The sequence below is a fragment of the Mobula hypostoma genome, chromosome 1 (genome assembly GCF_963921235.1).
Source record: "Mobula hypostoma chromosome 1, sMobHyp1.1, whole genome shotgun sequence".
NCBI classification, from domain to species: Eukaryota; Metazoa; Chordata; class Chondrichthyes; order Myliobatiformes; family Myliobatidae; genus Mobula; species Mobula hypostoma.
This window is the reverse complement of record NC_086097.1, coordinates 78662887-78685682: the sequence shown is the minus strand read 5'-3', so window position 1 is coordinate 78685682 and position 22796 is coordinate 78662887. Positions and strand designations below refer to the sequence as shown.

The window sequence follows — 22796 nt, the reverse complement described above, 5'->3', positions numbered from 1 at the left end:
TATGTGCCTAATTTTTCTTCTTAACCAGGTCCTTAATATCTCTCAAAAAAACCAAGGTTCCATAAATCTGTTAGTCTTGCTTTTTATTTTAATAGGAGCATACAAATTCTGTACTCTCAGTATTTCACTTTTGAAGACCTCACACTTACCATGTGGCCCTTTGCCTATTTCATTCCACAGCTGCCAGCTCTTTTCTGATGCCATCAGAACTGGCCTTTCTCCAATTTAGAATCTCAGCCCAAGGGCCACCCCTATCATAATTATGTTGAAACTACTGAAAATATGACTACATGAATACTATCTTTAGTCTCCCCAACTCCCCCAGATTCTATCTATGAATTAAGGAAACTTACAGTGGTCAATTAATCTACCAACCAATTTGGTTTTGGGATATTGGCATAGCCTTGCAGTGACAGAAAGGATGTGAAAACTATACACAGACTCAAGATCTGGAGGAAATCTGGGGGCTTCTTATTTGATTTTTTTTTCTTGGTGATTGTTTGAGTGAACTATTTCTTTTAACACATACTTAGTGAAGAAATCATTTGTTTTGAATTAAAATTTAATCAGTTTCAGTGGAATGTAAGGTGGTAAGTTGGAGACCAATCTATATTAGATGCAGGAAATTTAGTATAATAAAATCTCAATTTCTCTTACAACTCTTTGATTTATTGTTGTTATTGTTAATAAGAAGGAAATTACACTCAAAAAATAAAAAAAATTGTACCATAATATCGACCATGAAACCTTTCATGTCTGATTATAGTACCAGTTAAATAATTTCCTGTTTCTGTTTTGTAACAAGATAAGAAGTATGATGGTGGTTGATTTTGCAAGATGATACTTCAGTTAATCAAATATTGTATAATATCTTGTATGTAATTTAATAGAAAGAAGACATTTAGCAATGAGATCCCTATTGACTCTCAGAAGGGCAATCCTGTCAATCCTACTTACTGTTTCTGTGCACCTTTGCAACTTGCTTCCCCTCTCACATGCCCAACATACCTCTTTAGATTTATTTTTATCACTTACCTTCATTAGGCAATAATTTACTTAGTCAATGGACCTTTTTGCACAGTTTCTTGAAAACACACGCTGTCGAGGATGGAAAGTGCACCCTTTACAGAGACAGTCTGCGATGATAGAGGCAAGCACAGGTTCCTGGAGCTGTCTGATAGCAGCATTAACTGATATACCACCCTAAGTGTAAGAGATATGTAGCGTGAGTAATCCCCTTTTTTAGTGTGGAAGTTCATCCTGTTCAGGTCTAAATTATTCCCGCTGTTAATAGAAGCACAATGCAAGCGCCAAAATACTTAATATGGCAAAGTTTCCTATTGGCTCCCATCCGATGCCGAACATCGGGTTGGATTAGGGTGGTTATAAAGTCTTAAGGATGTAAAATAGAAATGTCTGAAAATAAAGACTTTGTTTTAGAAATCAAGAATCTTAATATAAAACTGTTTAATGATTCCTGACTGCTCCTGGGCCACACTCTGTATTTAATAAGCACGCTCGGTTTTTCCTGAATCGCAACAGTAGCACTGCTTTAAATTATTGGTTGTAACGCACTTTGGTATGCTCTGAAATAATTGTAAGGAGTGCTATATAAATACAGGCCTTTCAGTTTTTATTTTCTTAACAAACAGTGGATCTACTATCAGGAAAGAATCTCCAGTTTTGCTATTTTAAAGAAATGCGCATTACATATGGGCCAGTTTCTTGTATATCTCTGGCTGCTGCAGAGGATCGGAATTACATTATTGTCACATGCATCGAGATAGAGTGAAAAGCTTGTCTGGCACGCTGTCAAATTCGCAGCATTATTATATTTCATAAGGTTGCTGCAAGTATTTAGTTGAATCATATGGAATCTCACAGAACATACACTGGAGGAAAAGCATTTGGCATTCATGTTCCTTCTTCAGACTTCACATCGCAATCAAAGAACCCTGTACTTTCTCCTCTAATGCATATCTAGTTTCTCCTTAAATGCCAACTGCCCTGATCTAGCAGACAGTGGCGAGCTTGTCGGCAGCAGCAATGATGACCATGTCTGTTGCAGTCTATCGGAATTATGCAACAGCGACATCAGAACAACAATGTTCAAAACCTATAAATAAAGTTGCCTTTGGTTTGAATAGCAACCACATCCGGGACCCTGGGCATCCATTAGCGGCGAGAGCTCAACTTCTTTCAATCTATTTTCGATCGTCTGGTAAAATGTTTTCGTTCTTAGTCCACTTTTGACTTTGGGGCCAGGTCACTGACAGCTTAAGGGATGATTCCATCAGTTAGGAAGGCGATGCGGGGCCCGTTCACCTGCATCAACCCTCCCCACAGAGCCGTTGCTATGAACGCCCCAGAGGCTGCCTAAATGCCCGAGTGCGGTGCCTGAGACTCGGCGGGATTCAGGGACAGAGGGACGGCAGTTGGTACATGGAACTAGTAGAGCCTGCGCAGTTTGACCTAGAACAGCAATATCAGGGCATGAGAAGTCTATCCATGTATTGCAGAGAATATTAGGTTTAGAGTACTAGATAGTCTATTTGTGTTTAGAGCTTGCAGTATGCCGGTTTTCCTGTGTTCTGGTGGGGTAGGCTTGAGGGGCTAAATCCTGATTCTGCTACTACTGCTCCCATTTTCTTATATTTACACTGACACTTAAATCATCTGGCCGGAGACAAAACTATGGCAACTGTGATCACTTTGCACTAAAATGGACTTAGTGTGTTCTCTTTTTTTTCCCTTGGAAAAAATGGGTATAATTTATGCGTTTCTCGTGAATGATGTTTATACGAAGCTATGTGCTTGTGATGCCTCTGCAAGTCAGTGCCCGTGCATTCATGTACTTAGGCACAAGGCAGTAAACTCGACTTTGGCTATATTCTCTGAGATTCGTTGAGTACTGCTCCTTTTCGCTGAGCACTTGCGCTCCTAAGGCTGTGTGCTCAGCCCGCTGCTGTGTCGCAGGATCTAGTTAAAACCGTGTCATCAAGTTTGCGATGACACAACAGTGGATGGCCTTATCAAAAACGATGACAAGCCAGAGCATAGAGAGGAAGTGGAGCGGCTGGTGGATTGGTGTGAGAAGAACAGCTTAAGCCTGAACGTGGTCAGGACAAAGGAAATCATTGCGGACTTCAGGAAGGTGCAGAAAAACCATTCCCCTCTGCGAATACATGGCTTCTACGTAGAGAGAGTTAAGTACCCCAAGTTCCTGGGAGTTCACATCACGGATGACCTCACGTGGTACCTTCATATCACTTCCCCGCATAAGAAGGCACAGCAGCGTCTCCACTTCCTAAGAAGGCTGAGGCAAACAAGACTCTCCCCCCCCCCTCCCCAATCCTAACTACGTTTTACAGGAGCACCATTGAGAGCATCTGATTAGTTGCATCTCCATCGGGTATGGGAGCAGTCGAGCTTCGGATCTGAAGTCCCTACGAAGGACTATGAAAATGGCTGAGAGGATACTGTAGTGGTCTCACTACCATCCACTGGGGATATTTATCAGGAGCGCTGCATACGCACTGTCCTTAAAATTATTAAGAATCCCGCCCATTCATCCAGCATCCTCTTTGACTTTCTACCATCAGACAGGAGACTACCATGCATAAAAACAAGAACGGTCGGGATGAGAAACAGTTTCTTCCCCCAGGCCATTAGGCTTCTAAACTCCCGGCCTCATCGTATTAGAAGAGCTACTGGTTAATATGTTCCGTACCTTACAATATTTAGTATTAATACACTTTAGTTTGTTATTTATGTGAGATTCATCTGTAGATTTTATCGTTACCTCATAAGTTATCGTGTGTTCCGCGCTTTACACCCTGGTTCGGAGAAACGTTGTGACATTTCTGTATGCATTATATACCTCATATACACGTATGTAGTTAAATGACAATAAACTTGACTTTTCTATCTCTGAAAGCTCTCCTGGATGCATTTTAGAAACTCTACTCACTCTTTCACATCAAGGCAGACCCAGTTAATAATGGAGTAGCTGAAATCTACTTACTTTTTCTGCTATATTTGACTTTAACTTCCAAACACTTTCCCCTACCTCCCCACCTATAACTCCTACTACGTTTACTGCACTGACTGTGCAACTTGCTTATGTTCAGTGTTGCACAGCATGCCCTCTTACAGTGTTGGTATCAAATAGGCATCTTGCCTGTGTATGGAGTTGGCATTGCAATGAAAGTGTGCCATGTACAGTGCTGGTAATGGGCGTGCAGCCTTTTCAGGGTAACCTGTGGCCTTCGAGTACAGAGTTGGCAGTGAATGTGCAGGCTGCTGGTGAAGAGTGCTGGTACCACTGGTGCAGTTTGCCTGTATATGATGCTTGCTGGAAGTGTACAACCTACTCAGGTATATCACTTGCACTGAAAATGCAGCCTGCTTGCAGCATGTGTGTGGTGCTTGCACAAAACATACAGTTGATTTATGTGCAGCCCTGACATTGTGCACTTCTTGTCCACATAAATGGGCTGCCTGTATGCTGATATTATTCCACTGTGGACTGCTTGCAGCATGTTTTTGTATATGGTGCTTTCTCTTGTGTGCATGCTTCCTTCTTTTGTGAGTATACAAAACCTGGGATCTATTGGAATATTGCTCATTCTTGCAGAACCAGTCTTGTCAAGTTGCAGCAAATAAAGTGACTTTGTTTATAATGTATTGGAATATAGCTTTCAAAATGAAATAATTTGTTGAATGGTATCTGGAAAATCTGCTATAGAAAATTACAACACAATGGAGATTGCTCCCTCCAAAATAAGTGCTGGTTGAAAAAGGTATTGATCCCAGTAATAGGTCTAAAGGTCTGCAGGTCATGGTTCTTCAAGCACACGTCCAAGTACATTATGAATGTGGTGAACTTTACTAGAACCAGCACACTTTCAGGTAATGGATTTCTAACAGTTCCCATGTGTTTAATGAAAATATTTTCCTTCATATGCTTTCTAGCAATTACTTTTAAAACTTTACTCCTGGACTTTGGCCATCCTGCTATTGCATTTCCTATTTATACTATCTAGGATCCTCAAGTCTTCCCCCCTGCCCCCGCCATTAAATTTCCCATCAGTCTCACCTATTTTAAAGAAAACAATCCTAGTTTTTTTCTAATCTTGCACTATGGCTGAAAATTTCAAGATCTGACAACATTTTGTTTGTAAATTCCCTTTGCACTCTATCCATCGTGGACATGTATTCCACAATTCTTTGGTTCTTCCTCAACCAGTATCCTTCCATTTATTGTATATTTCTTTCCTCTGTTTTAGCTCTCCAGATGCTTTATTCTCTGTATTAAATTCCAGTTGCCTTTCATTTTTAGCACAACTGACCAGACTATCTATATTTACTTGTATTTTAAAGCTTTCTTACTCAATGTCGGCTATTTTTGTATCCTCTATAGATTTTATAGATCTATATTTTCATCTATACCATTGCTATATTTTGCAAAAACATATGGGCTGAATACTGAGCCCAGCTGAATTGAATCACAAAAACAATCAGCAACCATGACCAAGCTTCCTGTCACTTACTTGAGTTTTGATTCAGTTTGCAACTTAAACTTAGATCACGTGAGTTCTTACTGTTTTGTTCAGTCAATCATTTGAAATCTTGTCAAAAGTTGATATTTTAAACAAAGGTCTCCTCCAGGAACAACATTAAACAGCAAAATTTCTGGTTCAATAAATACAGTACTGTGCAAAAATACTGTAGTTAGGCACATAGGCACATTTATATACAGTAGCTAGGGTGCTTAAGACTTTTACAGCATCTTTGTCAACGTGGAGCAGAGAGTGAGTTTGTTAAGGGACGTTGGGAATGGTGAGGGTGGAGCATCGCAGAAGGGGTGTGGGACAGGTGGAAGAGAAGGAATGCCAGAGGCAGGAAGGGGGTGAAGTGGTGTGTGTGCAGACACACCCAGCCCTGAGACACCAAGCAAGGTTATTTGATTGAAAACAATTGGTTTATTGATCATTACAGAATGTTTTTCTGTTGCATCCTGCTCCTTCCCCTCTCCACTCCCCATTTTCCAACCATGATTCCTCTCTCCTTGACCCCTTAATACTCTCAGTCCGCAATAGAGACTCATATCAGAATCAGGTTTGTCTTCCCTCACATACAGTATGCCATGAAATTTGGTTCCTTTTGTTGTTGCAGCAGTACAGTACAATACATAAAATCACTGCTGTACTGCAGCTCTACAGCAGGTTTTATATCTTGAGACAAATCACTAAATCTTCTCTACTTACAAATGAAGATCAGGCAGGTTTCAGAGTGTACTCTGCTTGTCTGGGAGGACACATCTGCAGCTGTTGGCACCCTATCAATTTTATTTAAATCCCCACTCTCAGTGCCTTTACTGCATTTTACACTATCCACAGTATGCACTGCAGCCATTGCCAGGGCTTTGTTATCTGTATCTGCAAGAGCTGTAATCACTATCACCTTGAAGACATGTGTAGGTTCATTATTACCTATACATTTCTGTATGCAATATATTGCTGATATTTTGCTTATTGAGTGAAACTCACAACTAGACGATATTACAAGGTCATTGATACAGTACCACATGGATTAAGGTGATTCAAGAGGAAAGCCTACTGCTGTCCTATCGTGGAAAGTAGGGGTGGGCAATAAATGCCAACGTGTCTTCTCAGCCGCATCTGTATCCACAGCACAGGTTGAACAATAAACGTTGGGTGCATAAAAAGAGCTACCTGTCAACCAGGATGGTGATTGAGATTTTAAAGGCAGAGTTTCATGACAGTTTCTCTGAGTCAAGGAGTGACCAATTAGCAAAAGGCAGTGTGTGAAAAGAGCTATCTTTCAGTCTGGTCCATGGTGAAGATTTAAAAATCAGAGCTTCACAGTAGTTTTCTTTGAGTTCGACAATTAATGTCAAGGGTGCATAAAAAGATCTATCTTTTAACCAGGATTTTAAAGGTAGAGTTTTGCAGTAGTTTGAGATGAGGAGCAACCAGTCAACTAAAGTGATTCATCAGAAAGGACCAGTACAAATAACTCAAGTGCAAGCAGAGTGGCATTCTTTTGAGTGTGTCAGCTTTAGAGTGCCTTTGGCTCGTCAGGCTGAGGTGAGAGCAGGCTTGGGTAAGGTAAAGTATATTGTAAGTTACTCTGTCTCTCTGTTCTTATTTGTTCATTCCACATCTATTAAGGCATAATACTTTAGTGGGAATGGTTCCGGCACAGTGTTTTGTACTGTGTGTGGGATGTGGGAAGTCTGGGTGGCCTCCAGTCTCCCAGATAAACACATCTGCACCAGGTGCACTGAGCTATAGCTTCTGACAATGTATTAAGGAACTGGAGCTGCAGCTTGATGACCGTTGACTCATGTGGGAGAATGAGGAGGTGATGGACAGGAGCTACAGGGAGGTAGTCACACCTATATTGCAGGAGAAGGGTAACTGGGTGACTGTGAGGAGAAGGAGGGGAAATGTGCAGCCAGTGCAGAGTATAACTGTGGCCATTCCCCTCAATAATAATTATACAACTTCAGATAATATTGTCAGGGACTTCCTACCGTGGGGAACCATAGTGACCAGGTGCCTGGCTCTGAGTCTGGTGCTGTGGCTCAGAAGAGCATAGAGGTGAAGAGGACTGCTGTGTTGATAGGAGATTCCTTAGTCAGAGGAACAGAAATGAGATACTGTGGGCACGATTGAGGAACCCAGATCATATCTTGCCTCCCTGGTGCCAGGATTAGAGATGTCTCGGATCGGGTCCATGGCATTCTCAAGGTGAGGGTGAGCAGCCATAAGTCTTGGTATATGTTGGCACCCATGGCATAGGTAGACAAGGTGATGAGGTCCTGAAAAGAGATTTTGAGGAGTTAGGTAGAAAGTTGAGAAACACGACCTCCAGGTTAGTAATCTCTGGGTTGCTGCTCCTGCCCTGTGCCCGTGAGGACAAGAATAGGGTGATTTGGCAGAGGAGTGTATGGCTGAGGAATTGGTGCAGGGGGGAGGGGTTCAGATTTGTGTATCATTGGGATCACTCTGGGGAAGGTATGACCTGTCCAAAAGGGATGGGTTACACCTGAACCCGAAGGGGTCCAATATCCTTGCAGGCAGGTTGGCTAGAGTTGTTCAGGCGGGTTTAAACTAATTTGGCAGGGGGTTGGGAACCAGAGTGATAGTGCTGAAGACCATGTAGTTGGCTTACAAACAGATTGAATATGTAGTGAGACTCCTAGCAAGGAGAGGTTGATGGTGGGGCAAAATTGCGGTCAACAGAATGAGTTGCAATGTAAAAGGCAGACAAAATGGAAAAAGGTGAATACAGGACCGAAAGTGTTATATTTGAATGGACACAGAATTAATGAATAAGGGAGATGAACTTGGAGCCCAGTTACAGATTGGCATGCATGATGTAGGCATTTCTGAAGCATGGCTGAAAGAAGATTATAGCTGGGAGCTTAATGTATTGAAAGGACAGTCAGGAAGGCAGAGGGGGTAGCATTGCTCTGTTGATTTTAAAAAATGAAATCAAATCATTAGAAAGAGGTGACATAGGGTCAGAATGTGTTGAATCATTGTGGATAGAGTTAAGGAACTGCAAGGGTAAAAAGACCCTGATGGGAGTTATTTACAGACCACCAAACAATAGTAAGGATGTTGTCTACAAATTACAATGGGAAGTTGAAAATGCATGCCAAAAGGGCAATGCTACACTAGTCATAGGGGATTTCAATATGTACGTAGTTGGGAAAAATCAGGTTGGTGTTGAATTCCAAGAGGGGGAAATTTCTAGAATGCCTATGAGATGGTTTTTTAGAGCAGCTCGTGGTTGAGCCCACTAGAGGATCGGCTATCCTGGATTGAGTGTTGTGCAATGAACCAGAATTGATTAGAGAGCTTAAGGTAAAAGAACCCTTAGGGGAAAGTGATCATAATATGATTGATTTCACCCTGAAATTTGAGATGGAGAAGTTAAAGTCAGATATATCAGTATTACAGTGGAGTAATGGGAATTACAGAAGCATGAGAGAGAAGTTGGTTAGAATTGATTGGAAAGGAACACAGGCAGGGATGGTGGCATAGCTGCAATGGCTGGAATTTCTGGAATCAATTTGGAAGGCACAGGATGTATACATCCCAGAAAGGAAGATGTATTCTAAAGGCAAGATGACATAACCATAGCTAATGAGAAGTCACAGCCACCATAAAAGCCAAAGAGAGGGCATATAATAGAGCAAAAATTAGTGAGAAGTTAGAAGATTGGGAAGCTTTTAAAACCAACAGGAGGCAACTAAAAAAGTAATTAAGAAGGTAAAGATGGAGTACGAAAGTAAGCTAGCCAATAATATTAAAGAGGATACCAGAAGTTTATTTCAGACACTTAAATGCAAAAGAGGCGAGAGTGGATATCAGCCCACTGGAAAACAATGCTGGAGAGGTAGCAATGGGGGACAAGGAAATGGTGGATGAATTGAATAATTATTTTGCATCAGTCTTCACTGTGGAAGACACTAACAGCAGAAGTTCTAGATGTCAGGGGTCATGAAGTATGTGAAATTACCGTTACTAGGGAGAAGGTTCTTGGGAAACTGAAAAATCTGAATGTGGATAAGTCACCTGGACCAGATGGCATGCACCCCAGGGTTCTGAGAGAGATCATGGAGGAATTAGTAATGATCTTTCAAGATCACTAGAATCTGGAATGGTTCTGAAAAATTGGAAAATTACAAAAGTCACTGCACTCTTCAAGAAGAGAGGGAGGCAAAAGAAAAACATTATTGGCCAGTTAGTCTGACCTCCAAAGGTCAGATGTTGGTGGTTGATGGAAGATGTTGAGGTTGATTATTAAGAATGTGATTTCTGGTTATTTGGAGGCATGTGATAAAATAGTCCATAGTCAGCTTTGTTTCCTCAAGGGAAAATCATGCCTGACAAATCTGTTGGAATTCTTTGACGAAATAACAAGAATAGACAAAGGAGAATTGGTTGATGTTGTGTATTTGGATTTTCAGAAGGAAGGTGCCACACATGAAGCTGCTTAACAAGCTATCAGCCCATGGTATTACAGGAAAGATTCTAGCATGGATAAAATAGTGGCTGATTGGCAGGAGTCAAGGAGTGGGAATAAAGAGAGCCTTTTCCGGTTGGTTGTTGGTGACTAGTGGTATTCCTTAGCGGTCTGCGTTGCGACCGAATCATTTTACGTTGTGTCAATGATTAGGATGATGGAATTGATGGCTTTGTTGCAAAGTTTGCAGAAGATATGAAGATAGGTGGAAGGGCAGGTAGTTTTGAGGAAGTAGAGAGGCTACAGAAGGACTTGGACAGATTAGAAGAATGGGCAAAAAAAGAGGCAGATGGAATACAATGTCGGGAAGTGTATGGTCATGCACTTTGGTAGAAGAAATGAAAGAGTTGACTATTTTCTAAATGGAGAGAAAATACCAAAACCTGAGGCACAATGGTGGGAGTCTTTGTACAGGATTCTGTAAAGGTTAATTTGCAGATTGAGTCTGTGGTGAGGAAGGCAAATGCAATGTTAGTATTAATTTCAAAAACACTAGAATATAGATGCAAAGATGTAATGTTGAGACTTTATAAAGCACTGGTGAGGCCTCACTTGGAGTACTGGTCATTGCTGTCTTGAGAGAAAGGTGCTGGCTGCCCACTCTGTGTATGCTTCTCATTATCTTATACACCTCTATTAAGTTGCCTCTCATCCTCCTTTGCTCCAAAGAGGAAAAAAACCCTAGCTTGCTCATCTTTTCTTCATAAGACAAGTTCTTTAATCCAGACAGAATCCTGGTACATCTTCTCTGCCCCCTCTTTAAAGCTTCAACATCCTACTATAATGAGGCAATCAGAACTGAATGTAATATTCCAAGTATGGTCTAAACAGAGGTTTATAAAGCTGTAGCATAACTTAATGGTTCTTGAACTCAATCCCTCTTCTAACAAAGGCCAATTCATCACGGGCCTTCTTAATCAGCCTATCAACTTGTGTTTTAACTCTGAGAGATCTCTGGATTGAACCCCAAGATCCCTCTTTTACTCCACATTGTTAAATATCCTGCCATCAATTTTGTGCTCTGCCTTCAAGTTCGATGTTCCAAAGTGTATCACTTCACATTTTTCTGATTGAACTCCATCTGCTATTTCTCCATATATATCGATATCATGTCTTTATCCCTTTGTAACCTATGATAACCTTCCACATTATCCAAGTTGCCACAAACCTTTGTTTCATCTGCAAACTTACTCATCCACCTTCCACTTTGTCATCTAAGTCATTTCTAAATATAGGGAAGATAGAATATGAAGTAAATTAGCACAAAATAGAAACATCGAAAACCTACAGCACAATACAGGCCCTTCGGCCCACAAAGTTGTGCTGAACATGTCCCTAACTTAGAAATTACTAGGCTTACCCATAGCCCTCTATTTTTCTAAGCCCCATGTACCTATCCAAAAGTCTTTTAAAAGACCCTATCATATCCGCCTCCACCACTGTTGCCGGCAGCCCATTCCGCACACTCGCCACTCTCTGCATAAAAAAAACTTACCCCCGACATCTCCTCTGTATCTGCTTCCCAGCACCTTAAACCTGTGTCCTCTTGTGACAACCATTTCAACCCTGGGCAAAAGCCTCTAACTATCCACACGATCAATAGCAAAAGTTTTTATAAATATATAAAGTGGAAGAGGGTGGCTAAAGTCAATGTAGGTCCCTTGAAAGATGAGAAGGGGAGATTGATACTGGGTGATAAGGAAACGGCTGAGGCATTGAATGACTATTTTGTGTCGGTCTTCACAGTGGAGGACACGTCTAATATGCCAAAGAGTGATGTTATGGACGAAATGGGAGGTGAGGACCTGGATAAAATCACTCTCAGTAAAGAGATAGCGATGAGCTAACTAGAGGGCCTGAAGGTAGATAAGTCCCTTGATTCTGCTGGGATGCATCCCAGGGTGCTGAGGGAACTGGCAGACGTTATAGTAGACACGTTGGTAATCACTTAGCAAAACTCTCTAGACTCTGAGCAGGTCCTGGTGGATTGGAAGACAGCATATGTTACACCACTTTTTTAAAAAGCATGCAGTCAAAAGATGGGCAACTATAGGCTAGTTAGCTTAACATCTGTAGTTGGGAAGATGCTTGAAGATGTCTTTAAGGAAGAAACAGCGAAACATTTAGAAAGGAGTGGTTCCATTAGACAGACGCAGCATGGATTCAGAAAGGTCAGGTCCTGTTTGACAAACTTACTGGAGTTCTTTGAGGACATAATGGGTGCAGTGGATAGAGGGGAACAGATGGATGTTGTATACTTGAATTTCCAGAAGGTGTTCGATAAGGTGCCGCACAAGAGACTTATAAATAAGATACCGACACATGGAGTTGGAGGAAGTGTATTGGCATGGATAGTGGATTGGTTAACTAATAGAAGGCAGAGAGTTGGTATAAATGGGTGTTTCTCTGGTTGGCAGTCCGTGGTGAGTGGGGTGCCGCAGGGGTCGGTGCTGGGCCCGCAGCTGTTTACCATTTGCATTGATGATTTGGAAGAGGGGACTGAGTGTAGTGTAGCAAAATTTGCTGATGACACTAAACTGAGTGGAAAAGCAAATTGTACAGATGATGTGGAGAGTCTGCAGAGGGATATAGATAGGTTAAGTGAGTGGGCCAAGGTCTAGTAGATGGAATACAATGTTGGTAAATGTGAGATCATCCACTTTGGAAGGAATAATAGAAAAGCAGATTATTATTTAAATGGTGAAAGATTGCAGCATACTGTTGTGCAGAGGGACTTGGGAGTGCTTGTTCATGAATCACAATAAGTTGGCTTGCAGGTACAGCAGGTTATTAAGAAGGCAAATGGAACGTTGGCCTTTATTGCTAGGGGGATTGAATTCAAGAGCAGGGAGGTCATGCTGCAACTATACAGGGTACTGGTGAGGCTGCACCTGGAGTACTGTGTGCAGTTCTGGTTTCCATGCTTGAGGAAGGATATACTGGCTTTGGAGGCAGTGCAGAGGAGGTTCACCAGGACGATTCCAGAGATGAAGGGGTTAACCTATGAGGAGCGATTGAGTCGCCTGAGACTATACAGTCTGGAATTCAGAAGAATGACAGGGGATCTTACAGAAACATACAAAATTTTGAAAGGTATTGATAAGATAGAAGTAGAAAAGTTGTTTCTATTGGTAGGTGAGACTAGAACCAGGGGACATTGCCTCATGATTCAGGGGAGAAGATTTAGGATGGAGATAAGGAGAAACTGTTTTTCCCAGAGAGTGGTGAATCTGTGGAATTCTCTGCCCAGGGAAGCAGTTGAGGCTTCTTCACTAAATATATTTAAGATACAGTTAGATTTTTACATAGGAGAATTAAGGGTTATGGGGAAAAGGTAGGTAAATGGAGCTGAGTTTACGGACAGATCAGCCATGATCTTATTGAATGGCAGGGCAGGCTTGATGGACCGGATGGCCTACTCCTGCTCCTCTTTCTTATATTCTTATCACAAAGAGTAAAGGTTCTACAATAGATTCCCGTGGAATACCACTAGTTATTGACCTCTAGGGAGAAGTTGCTCCACCTACTACCATCCTCTGCCTTCTATGGGTAGGTAAGCCAATTTTGAATCTACACAGCCAAGTTTCCATGGATCCCTTGCCTCCTGACTTTCTGGATGAGTCTACCATCGGGAGCCTTGTCACCACATTCGCCACTGTACTTCAATCAATTTGCTTTGTCACCTCCTTAAAACTAAATCAGCCTCATCCCGCTCACAACCATGCCGATATCTCTAGTATGACTCTGATTCTTTAAATGCTTGTAAATCCAGCCCCTAAAAATCCTCTCCACGAGTTTGCCTTCACTGAGGTATTTCTCTTAGTTTGCCATTAACTTAGTTTGCTGTTTGTGATTTGGCATTCAATTTGCTTTTCTTAGTTTGAACTTTATACTGCTTAAGAATGCTTATGCTTATTAAGAATTCTTCAGTTCAGTTGATTAAAGAGGTAAACAGTTGCTTGTTCTATCTGCATACACTAAATAGTCTGTGGAGGGGACTTTACTGATCCTCCATACAGCAGCTTGTACACAAGTGAAATTGTAAATCAAGTGAATGGTCGCCAATCACTTGATGTTCATAACAAAATGTGGCTTTGGAAATGTATTTGTAGCCCTGAATTCTTTATGAATTTGTATTTTTTGTAAAATATAATGTAACAAAATGGGGTCTGTAAAATCCTAAGATGCCTTGTTGGTTTGGGTGAGAAAACTTACAAGTGTGTTTGCGTTATATGGAACAAACTATTTTCTTTGATGACAGGCAATTTGTTTTATGGCCAGAGAGGATGTCTAGATAGTAGGGAAACAGGACGCAATTTCTAAAGATCAAATGTGAGAATGAGATGGGGATGAAGATAGCAGATGAATGTAATGTTATGGAATGGAGCAATCTAATCACTGTCCTTCGTGTGTGTGTGTGTGTGTGTGTGTGTGTGTATATATATGTGTGTGTATATATATATATATATATATACACACACACACATATATATATACATATGCATATATATTAAAAAACACTATAAAAGTACCTTGGTTGAAACAGAAGATCAGAGCTATATTTCCAGACATAAATTGGCTGTAAGTATATCTCCTCTTGCAAGAACAATAATTAATTAATTATTAATAATTAATTAATAATGTGCTCCACTCTGAATTTGTTGTAGTTTGTTTCTGTATATGGAAAATCTAGCTGAACCTTACACGACATGGTCTATTATTTTCGGAGCAGGAGTGCAAGAGTTTCTAGTGTATGGGCTGTATTACCTTAGCTCTTAACACATACTTCTCCTGTGGATCTCTATTTCCTGAATTAAAAAGTCTAAAAATGAAGTTTACTTTCCCTTTCTGTAACATGCTTGCGCAGATATTGTAGTGTGAAAAATCTAGTTTGTGTTGATATTCCAGTATTGTATTTGTTTGTTTGTGTGACAACTACTGGCAGTTCTGTTCTGCTGGTAATTGTTGGATATTGTTAAAATATTGAAAATTAAATGTGCTTTACACCAGGTCTAAAACATTGGTAAATTGTCATTTATTCATTCTGGTGTTGTATGTTGATGCACATTGTGATTCCCTGACATCATCATGTGCACTTATTTAAAACATTGGATTATTTTAGGTTATAATGGACATTGTTAGAGGCCAGTTTGATGAGGTCACACGTTCAGCAACTGGTTTTCGAACACGCCCTGGCAGCCGAGTGGCAAGTGGTCCATCACCAGACAAGCAAAGACGGAATATACACTGCTCTGGAGCTATGGTGGTTTTAACACCAGAACCAAATTTATCCCAGGTAAAATGTGTATGGTTTGAATATCAGTTATATTTCCTCTCAGTGCTCAAATATTTCAGGCAATTCAATAAAATGAAATTGTAAACAGTAATGGAACCATTGTCATAAATAATGATTCCCAATGGGAACGTGGTGGTAGTGTGAGATATACCAGCTAGCTGAGTGGTGTCATAGCAACGTCCTTGCACTCAACTTTAGTAAGACTAAAGAGCAAATTGTGGACTTCAGAAAAGGTAAGACGAAGGAACACAAACCAATTCTCATAGAGGGATCAGAAGAAGAGAGTGAGCATTTTCAAGTTCCTGGGTGTAAATATCTCGGAGGACCTAACCTGGTTGCGATATATTAATGTAGCTATAAAGAAGGCAAGACAATGGTTATATTTCATAAGGAGATTGAGGAGCTTTGGTTTGTCACCTAAAACACTCAAAAACTTCTATAGATGTACTGTAACAAGCATTCTGAGGACTACATCACCGTCTGCTATGGGGTGGGGTGCTACAGCACAGGATCAAAGTAAGTTACAGAAAATTGTAAAATTTAGCCAACTGAATCATGGGTATTAGCCTTTGTAGTATCCGTGACATCTTCAAGGAGTGGTGCTTCAGAAAGGCACCGTCCATCATTAAGGACCCCCACCACCAGGAGATGTCCTTTTCTCACACTTACCATCAGGAAGGAGGTACAGGAGCCTGAAGGCACACACCCAGTGATTCAGGAACAGCTTCTTCTCCTCTGTCATGTGATTTCTATATTGAACTCATGAACACTACCTCACTCCTTTTTTATTTCTGTTTTTGCACTATTTTTAATTTAACTATTTAATATGCATATATATAATTACTGTAATTCTATTTTTGCTATATTTATCATGTATTGCATTGTACTGCTGCTGCAAAGTTAACAAATTTCATGACATATGCCGGTGATATTAAACCTGATTTTGATGATTGGGATAGAGAGCTTTCATTTCAAATTGGAGCTGAAAGATACTGGCCTAGAAATTCCTTCATAGAATTTCAAAACAAATGTTGTTATGCAGATGCAAATTTTCTTAACATGGAATATTGTTCCCAGATGTGACTGCAATGCAGTGTGGTACCTTGTGACTGATGCACCATTCAATATGATCATAGCTGATCTTTTACCTGGCTCAGTATAGATTAATTTCCAAATTGTCCATTGAGCTTTTTCTTGAGCTTCCACATTCCCCATAGTTGAGGAATCCAAAAGATTCCCTATTCATTGTGTGAAGAAGATTTTTTTTCCTCACCTAATTGGCTGGCCCCTTATTGTTTGATCTCTAAGCTTTAGACATCTTAGACAGGGGAAACTTCACATCTGTGTTTAATGCTGGGGAAAAAAAAACAACTAAGCAGGGCAAGCAGCATAAATGGATAGAGAAACTGTTAACAGTCACACCCTCCCCCACCTTAATCAAAACTGAGAAAGAGAGAAAACTAGTTAGTCTATGTAGCAGAGAAGGTGAGTGACGGCAGTGGGTGGAATAAAGGGAACTTACCAGAGGGTGAAATAATGAAAGAAGAGGGATGATAGGCAAAAAGAAATAGCTAACCCTGATGCAAACAAAAAGAATGAACAAATTATCTAAAGTTGGAAAATTAATTATTGAGTCCTGCAATGTGCCCTGAAGAAAGATGAACAACAGGAATTCTGCAGATGCTGGAAATTCAAGCAACATACATCAAAGTTGCTGGTGAACGCAGCAGGCCAGGCAGCATCTATAGGAAGAGGCGCAGTCGACGTTTCAGGCCGAGACCCTTCGTCAGGACTAACTGAAGGAAGAGTGAGTAAGGGATTTGAAAGCTGGAGAGGGAGGGGGAGATGCAAAATGATAGGAGAAGACAGGAGGGGGAGGGATGGAGCCGAGAGCTGGACAGGTGATAGGCTGAAGGGGATACGAGAGGATCATGGGACAGGAGGTCCGGGAAGAAAGACGGGGGGGGGGTGACCCAGAGGATGGGCAAGAGGTATATTCAGAGGGACAGAGGGAGAAAAAGGAGAGTGAGAGAAAGAATGTGTGCATTAAAAAGAGTAACAGATGGGGTACGAGGGGGAGGTGGGGCCTAGCGGAAGTTAGAGAAGTCAATGTTCATGCCATCAGGTTGGAGGCTACCCAGACGGAATATAAGGTGTTGTTCCTCCAACCTGAGTGTGGCTTCATCTTTACAGTAGAGGAGGCCGTGGATAGACATGTCAGAATGGGAATGGGATGTGGAATTAAAATATGTGGCCACTGGGAGATCCTGCTTTCTCTGGCGGACAGAGCGTAGATGTTCAGCAAAGCGGTCTCCCAGTCTGCGTCGGGTCTCACCAATATATAAAAGGCCACATCGGGAGCACCGGACGCAGTATATCACCCCAGTCGACTCACAGGCGAAGTGATGCCTCACCTGGAAGGACTGTTTGGGGCCCTGAATGGTGGTAAGGGAGGAAGTGTAAGGGCATGTGTAGCACTTGTTCCGCTTACACGGATAAGTGCCAGGAGGGAGATCAGTGGGGAGGGATGGGGGGGATGAATGGACAAGGGAGTTGTGTAGGGAGTGATCCCTGCGGAATGCAGAGAGAGGCGGGGAGGGAAAGATATGCTTAGTGGTGGGATCCCGTTGGAGGTGGCGGAAGTTACGGAGAATAATATGTTGGACCCGGAGGCTGGTGGGGTGGTAGGTGAGGACCAGGGGAACCCTATTCCTAGTGGGGTGGTGGGAGGATGGAGTGAGAGCAGATGTACGTGAAATGGGGGAGATGCGTTTAAGAGCAGAGTTGATAGTGGAGGAAGGGAAGCCCCTTTCTTTAAAAAATGAAGACATCTCCCTCGTCCTAGAATGAAAAGCCTCATCCTGAGAGCAGATGCGGCGGAGACGGAGGAATTGCGAGAAGGGGATGGCGTTTTTGCAAGAGACAGGGTGAGAAGAGGAATAGTCCAGATAGTTGTGAGAGTCAGTAGGCTTATAGTAGACATCAGTGGATAAGCTGTCTCCAGAGACAGAGACAGAAAGATCTAGAAAGGGGAGGGAGGTGTCAGAAATGGACCAGGTAAACTTGAGGGCAGGGTGAAAGTTGGAGGCAAAGTTAATAAAGTCAACGAGTTCTGCATGCGTGCAGGAAGCAGCGCCAATGCAGTCGTCGATGTAGCGAAGGAAAAGTGGGGGACAGATACCAGAATAGGCACGGAACATAGATTGTTCCACAAACCCAACAAAAAGGCAGGCATAGCTAGGACCCATATGGGTGCCCATAGCTACACCTTTAGTTTGGAGGAAATGGGAGGAGCAAAAGGAGAAATTGTTAAGAGTAAGGACTAATTCTGCTAGACGGAGCAGAGTGGTGGTAGAGGGGAACTGATTAGGTCTGGAATCCAAAAAGAAGCGTAGAGCTTTGAGACCTTCCTGATGGGTTGTCTTTCCCTTAACTTATATTGGACCTTGTTATGAGTTCAGGAGGCCACAAACAGAGGGGCAGGTGTGGAAGTGGGACGTGGAATTAAATTATTGGGCAGCTGTAGGCTCAGGATTACTCCTGTAGACTAAGGGAGTATCAGGGCTGGCATCTCTCTCTTCCTTTTTCTTTCATTTGTATATTTTGGCTTGCTGGGCTTGTTCTAGTTGGCCATACTTTACAATATTAGCAATATATTGTCTACAGAAAAGAAGCTTAACTGCCTCTTAATTGCCACATTATTCAGAAAAACCTTTTTGAGTACTTTTCTGCTACCCAGACTAACTTGTTTTCTCCCTTTCTCAGCTCTAATGAAGAGTCTTACTCCTGAAATGTTCTGTTTCTTTTTCTATAAATATTGCCTGACCTGTGTTTTTCTTGCAGCATTCCAGATGTAGTCTCACTAGGGATCCAGATGATTGCAGTAAAATGGAGTTACTCTTGTAGTAAAAATCAAGTGTCATTTGATTTCCTTTATTTGTTGTGCTTGCATGCTAACTTTCAGTGCAGTATGCACTAAATGCTGGAGGAATTTAGCAAGTCAGGCAGCATCTATGGAGGGAAACTGTTGACACTTCAGGCTGAGACCCTTCATCAGGACTGGAAAGGAATGGAGCAGAAGCCAGAATAAGTATGGAGGGGGTGGGGAAAGAGTACAGGCTGGCAGGTGAAAGGTGAATCTAATAGGAGAAGGCAGTGGACCATGGAAGGAAGGGTCTTCTATTAGAATTTCTTCTTCAGCCTTTTATCTCTTTTACCTGTCCTCTCCAAGCTTCTTACTTCATCCCCTTCCCCCACTCACACATTCCCCCTCACATGATCCCACCTATCACCTGCCAGCTTGTATTCCACCCCCTCTCCCAGCTTCTCATTCCGGCTTCTGCTGCCTTCCTTTCTGGTCTCGATGAAAGGTCTCAGCCTGAAATGCTAAAACTGTTTATTCCCCTTATAGATACAGCCTAACTTGCTGACTTCCTCAAGCATGTTGTGCATGTTTTTCCAAGATTTCCAGCATTTGCTGAATCTCTTGCGTTTATGATTAACTTCTAGTGATTCTGTTCAAAGATATTTGGTTTCTTCTTGACACTAAAACCTTCCAAGTATCACCATTTAAAAAAAGTACTCAGATTTTTTTAGCAAAGAATCTTTTCATGTTTCTTATCCATTCACTTTGCTCTCTAATCTGTAACACTCTGATTATAATCTACAACATCTGAAGTCTCTGCATCCTTTTCACATTTGTTGGCATCTGGGAAGATATTACATTTGGGTTCCTCATTGCAATTGATATATTCAATGTATTGATACAGCAAAGGCACAGCACCAATCTCTATATCGCTTCACTCTGCACAGACTCTCAACTAGCAAACAATCCATCTAGTTTATCTACCTGTTTCTGTTTATAACCCAATCCTCAATCCACAGTAGTATGTTATCCCTGATCCCCAGTGTCTCTAATTTTGCTCAGTAATTTCTTGTGTGGATATATTGAAGGCCTTTTAAAAAGTAAATATACCACATCCATTGGCTCCCTCTTATCATTCTGTTACATCAAGAGCATATGTTTTGTCTTTCATGAGCTCATGTTTACTCTGCATAATAAAATTATTATTTTTTAAAATGCCCTACAACCATTTTCTCCAGGGTAGATTTGAGCACTTTTCCTGATATTGATGTCAGATTCATTGATGTTTAGTTCCTTGCTTTTTCCTTCTCTCCTTTCTTATATGAGGGCGACACCTGTGGGAAATTTGAAAGATGACAACCCACTCCTTTGCCACATCTGTCTGAACTTTGGGATGCAGGTCTGATGGAATGGAATTAGAGATGATTTGTGACACTCTGGCCGGGGTGTCTCAATCAGGGGGGCAATCTCAAAATAAAGGGGTTGGCTGAGATGGGAATACATTTCTTCACAGCAAGAGTAGAGATTCTTTGGAATTTTTAACCCAAGAGGGCTCTGGAAGCTCAGCACTGAGTACATTTAAGACAAAGACCGAAAGAGTTTTTGGGCCAAAACAGAATCAAGGGATATGGAAGGTAGTGTAGGAAACCGGCATTGAGGTAAAAGAGCAGTCACAATCTCATTATATTATATACTAGGGGGAGGGAGTAACTGAATGATCCACTCCTATTTTTGTATATGGTGTTTTTATGCTCTTCTGGATATCTTAATGCCTATCAAGAAACTCAGTATCTGGCTTTTGACAAGATATTTGTTTGCCCTCGTGCCTTTTTGTTTTGCAGTTGTACCAAACACTGGGTAGACAGCACTTAAGAGTATCATAAACAGTTCTGGTCACTGCATTATAGGAAGGATGTGGTGGCAAATAGGAGAGCACAGAAGAGATTTCACATAGAACGTTTCTTGAAAGAGAGGGCTGTAGTTATAAGGAGTGATTGGATAGGTTGGGGTTTTTTTCACTGGAGGTTAAAGGGCTGAGGAATGCCCCTTTAGAGGTTTATAAAATTATGAGAAGTATAGTGTAGATTGGATAGCCAGAGTCGTCTTTTCTCAAGATCAGGAGGGTCTAGAACTAGGGGGCCCAATTTTAACAGAAGAGGAAAGGCATTTAAAAGAGATCTGGAGATAAGTTCTCCACATACATTAAGGTAAATATCTGGAATGAGTGACCAGTGAAAGTGGAAGAGGCAGATACAATGTTTAAAAGGTGTATAGAAAGGTATTTGGATAGGAAAGTTATAGAGAAATGCAACTCTAATTCAGGCAAATGGGAGTAGTATAGGTAGGATTAGACAAGGTGGCTGGCTGATAGGGCTGTTTCTATACGTTTCTATAATCCATAACCCTGCCTTCCATAGGATACCATACAGTAGTGCAACATACAAACTGCATATCCTAAACACAAGAGATTCTACGGATGCAGGAAATCTTGAACAACATTCACAAAATGCTAGAGGAACTCAGCAGTCGAGCATCATCTGTGGAGGGGAATGAACAGTCAATGTTTCAGCCCAAGACCCTTCATTAAGAGACCTGATGAAGAGTCTTAGCCCACATTGTTAGCTGTTTATTCCCCTCCATTCATGTTGCCTGACCTGCTAAGTTCCAAAGTTCATGTCCTACCTGATTTTCAACATCACTCGTCTGTAAGACAAGAGTTATTTTTACTCATGGAGTATCCAGGTTTATTAATTCCATTTTCCCCTGAAATGGTTCTATTTAAAAGTACATTCTTTGTCTTCAGAGATTTGTGAACTCAAATGTGCCTAACACACCAGATTGTTTATGGATGTTAAGACCAAGATCATTCTTGGGTTCTTAGTTTTGGGATCATTCCAGCCTAAAGCTGCTCACCTCTACTACATTTCATAGGCTGCTGTTTACTGCTGTGTTTAAAAAGGTTACCTGAACTCCAGAGTTAATTTTCCCATCAGCACTTGAGAGTAGATAAGGAAAAGAATTTGCCTACATTGCAGGATTCCTCAAATTGCAAGCATTCTTGGACTTCTTGCTTGTCTCACGGTGACATTCCTTGTACCTTTCTACCAGGAGTGCATAGAGTAATGATTCTCAACCTGGGGTCCATGGACTCCTTGTTATTGCTAGGGGTGCATGGCATACAATGTTGGGAACCCCTGCTCTAGAGGATCTTTGTAGCCCTCCTGCACATAGAATTTGTCAGCTCTTGCCATTGTGCTGTACCAGCCTGTCCTGATTCCTCTTTTGAGACCCTTGGAGCACTTTCCTACCTTCCTTTTATTGTTGAAATAGCCATTAAATCAGTAGCACTATATCTGTGTAGCTAGGAGAATGTTCTTGTATTTTAGCATGTCCATTTAAGAGCTGCTCCAGAAGTCTCATATCCCAGTGGCATATAATGTTGCTTCATTACAGCTTCAGTGACTCAGGTTGGATCTGACCTCCATTGCTTTCTGTGTGAAGTTTTAATACTCTCTTGATGATTGTATGTGTTTTTTTTCTGGGGTGCCTTAGTTTCCTCCCACATTCCCA

At 41.5% G+C, this 22796-nt stretch overlaps 1 protein-coding gene across 3 annotated transcripts in view; it reads left to right on the top strand.

The window, feature by feature from the left end:
* Window positions 1-2165: 2165 nt before the first annotated feature.
* The window catches only part of fsip1 (fibrous sheath interacting protein 1), a 413443-nt gene continuing 392812 nt past the window's right edge, over window positions 2166-22796 (top strand). For all 3 annotated transcript variants that reach the window (XR_010018372.1, XM_063051206.1, XM_063051194.1), the window contains exons 1-2: window positions 2166-2221; window positions 15188-15361. Coding sequence is in view for 2 of the 3 variants with exons in the window: in XM_063051206.1 (XP_062907276.1) it covers window positions 15194-15361 (168 nt within the window). In the remaining variant the exon portion in view is untranslated. The remainder of the gene's footprint in view (window positions 2222-15187; window positions 15362-22796) is intronic.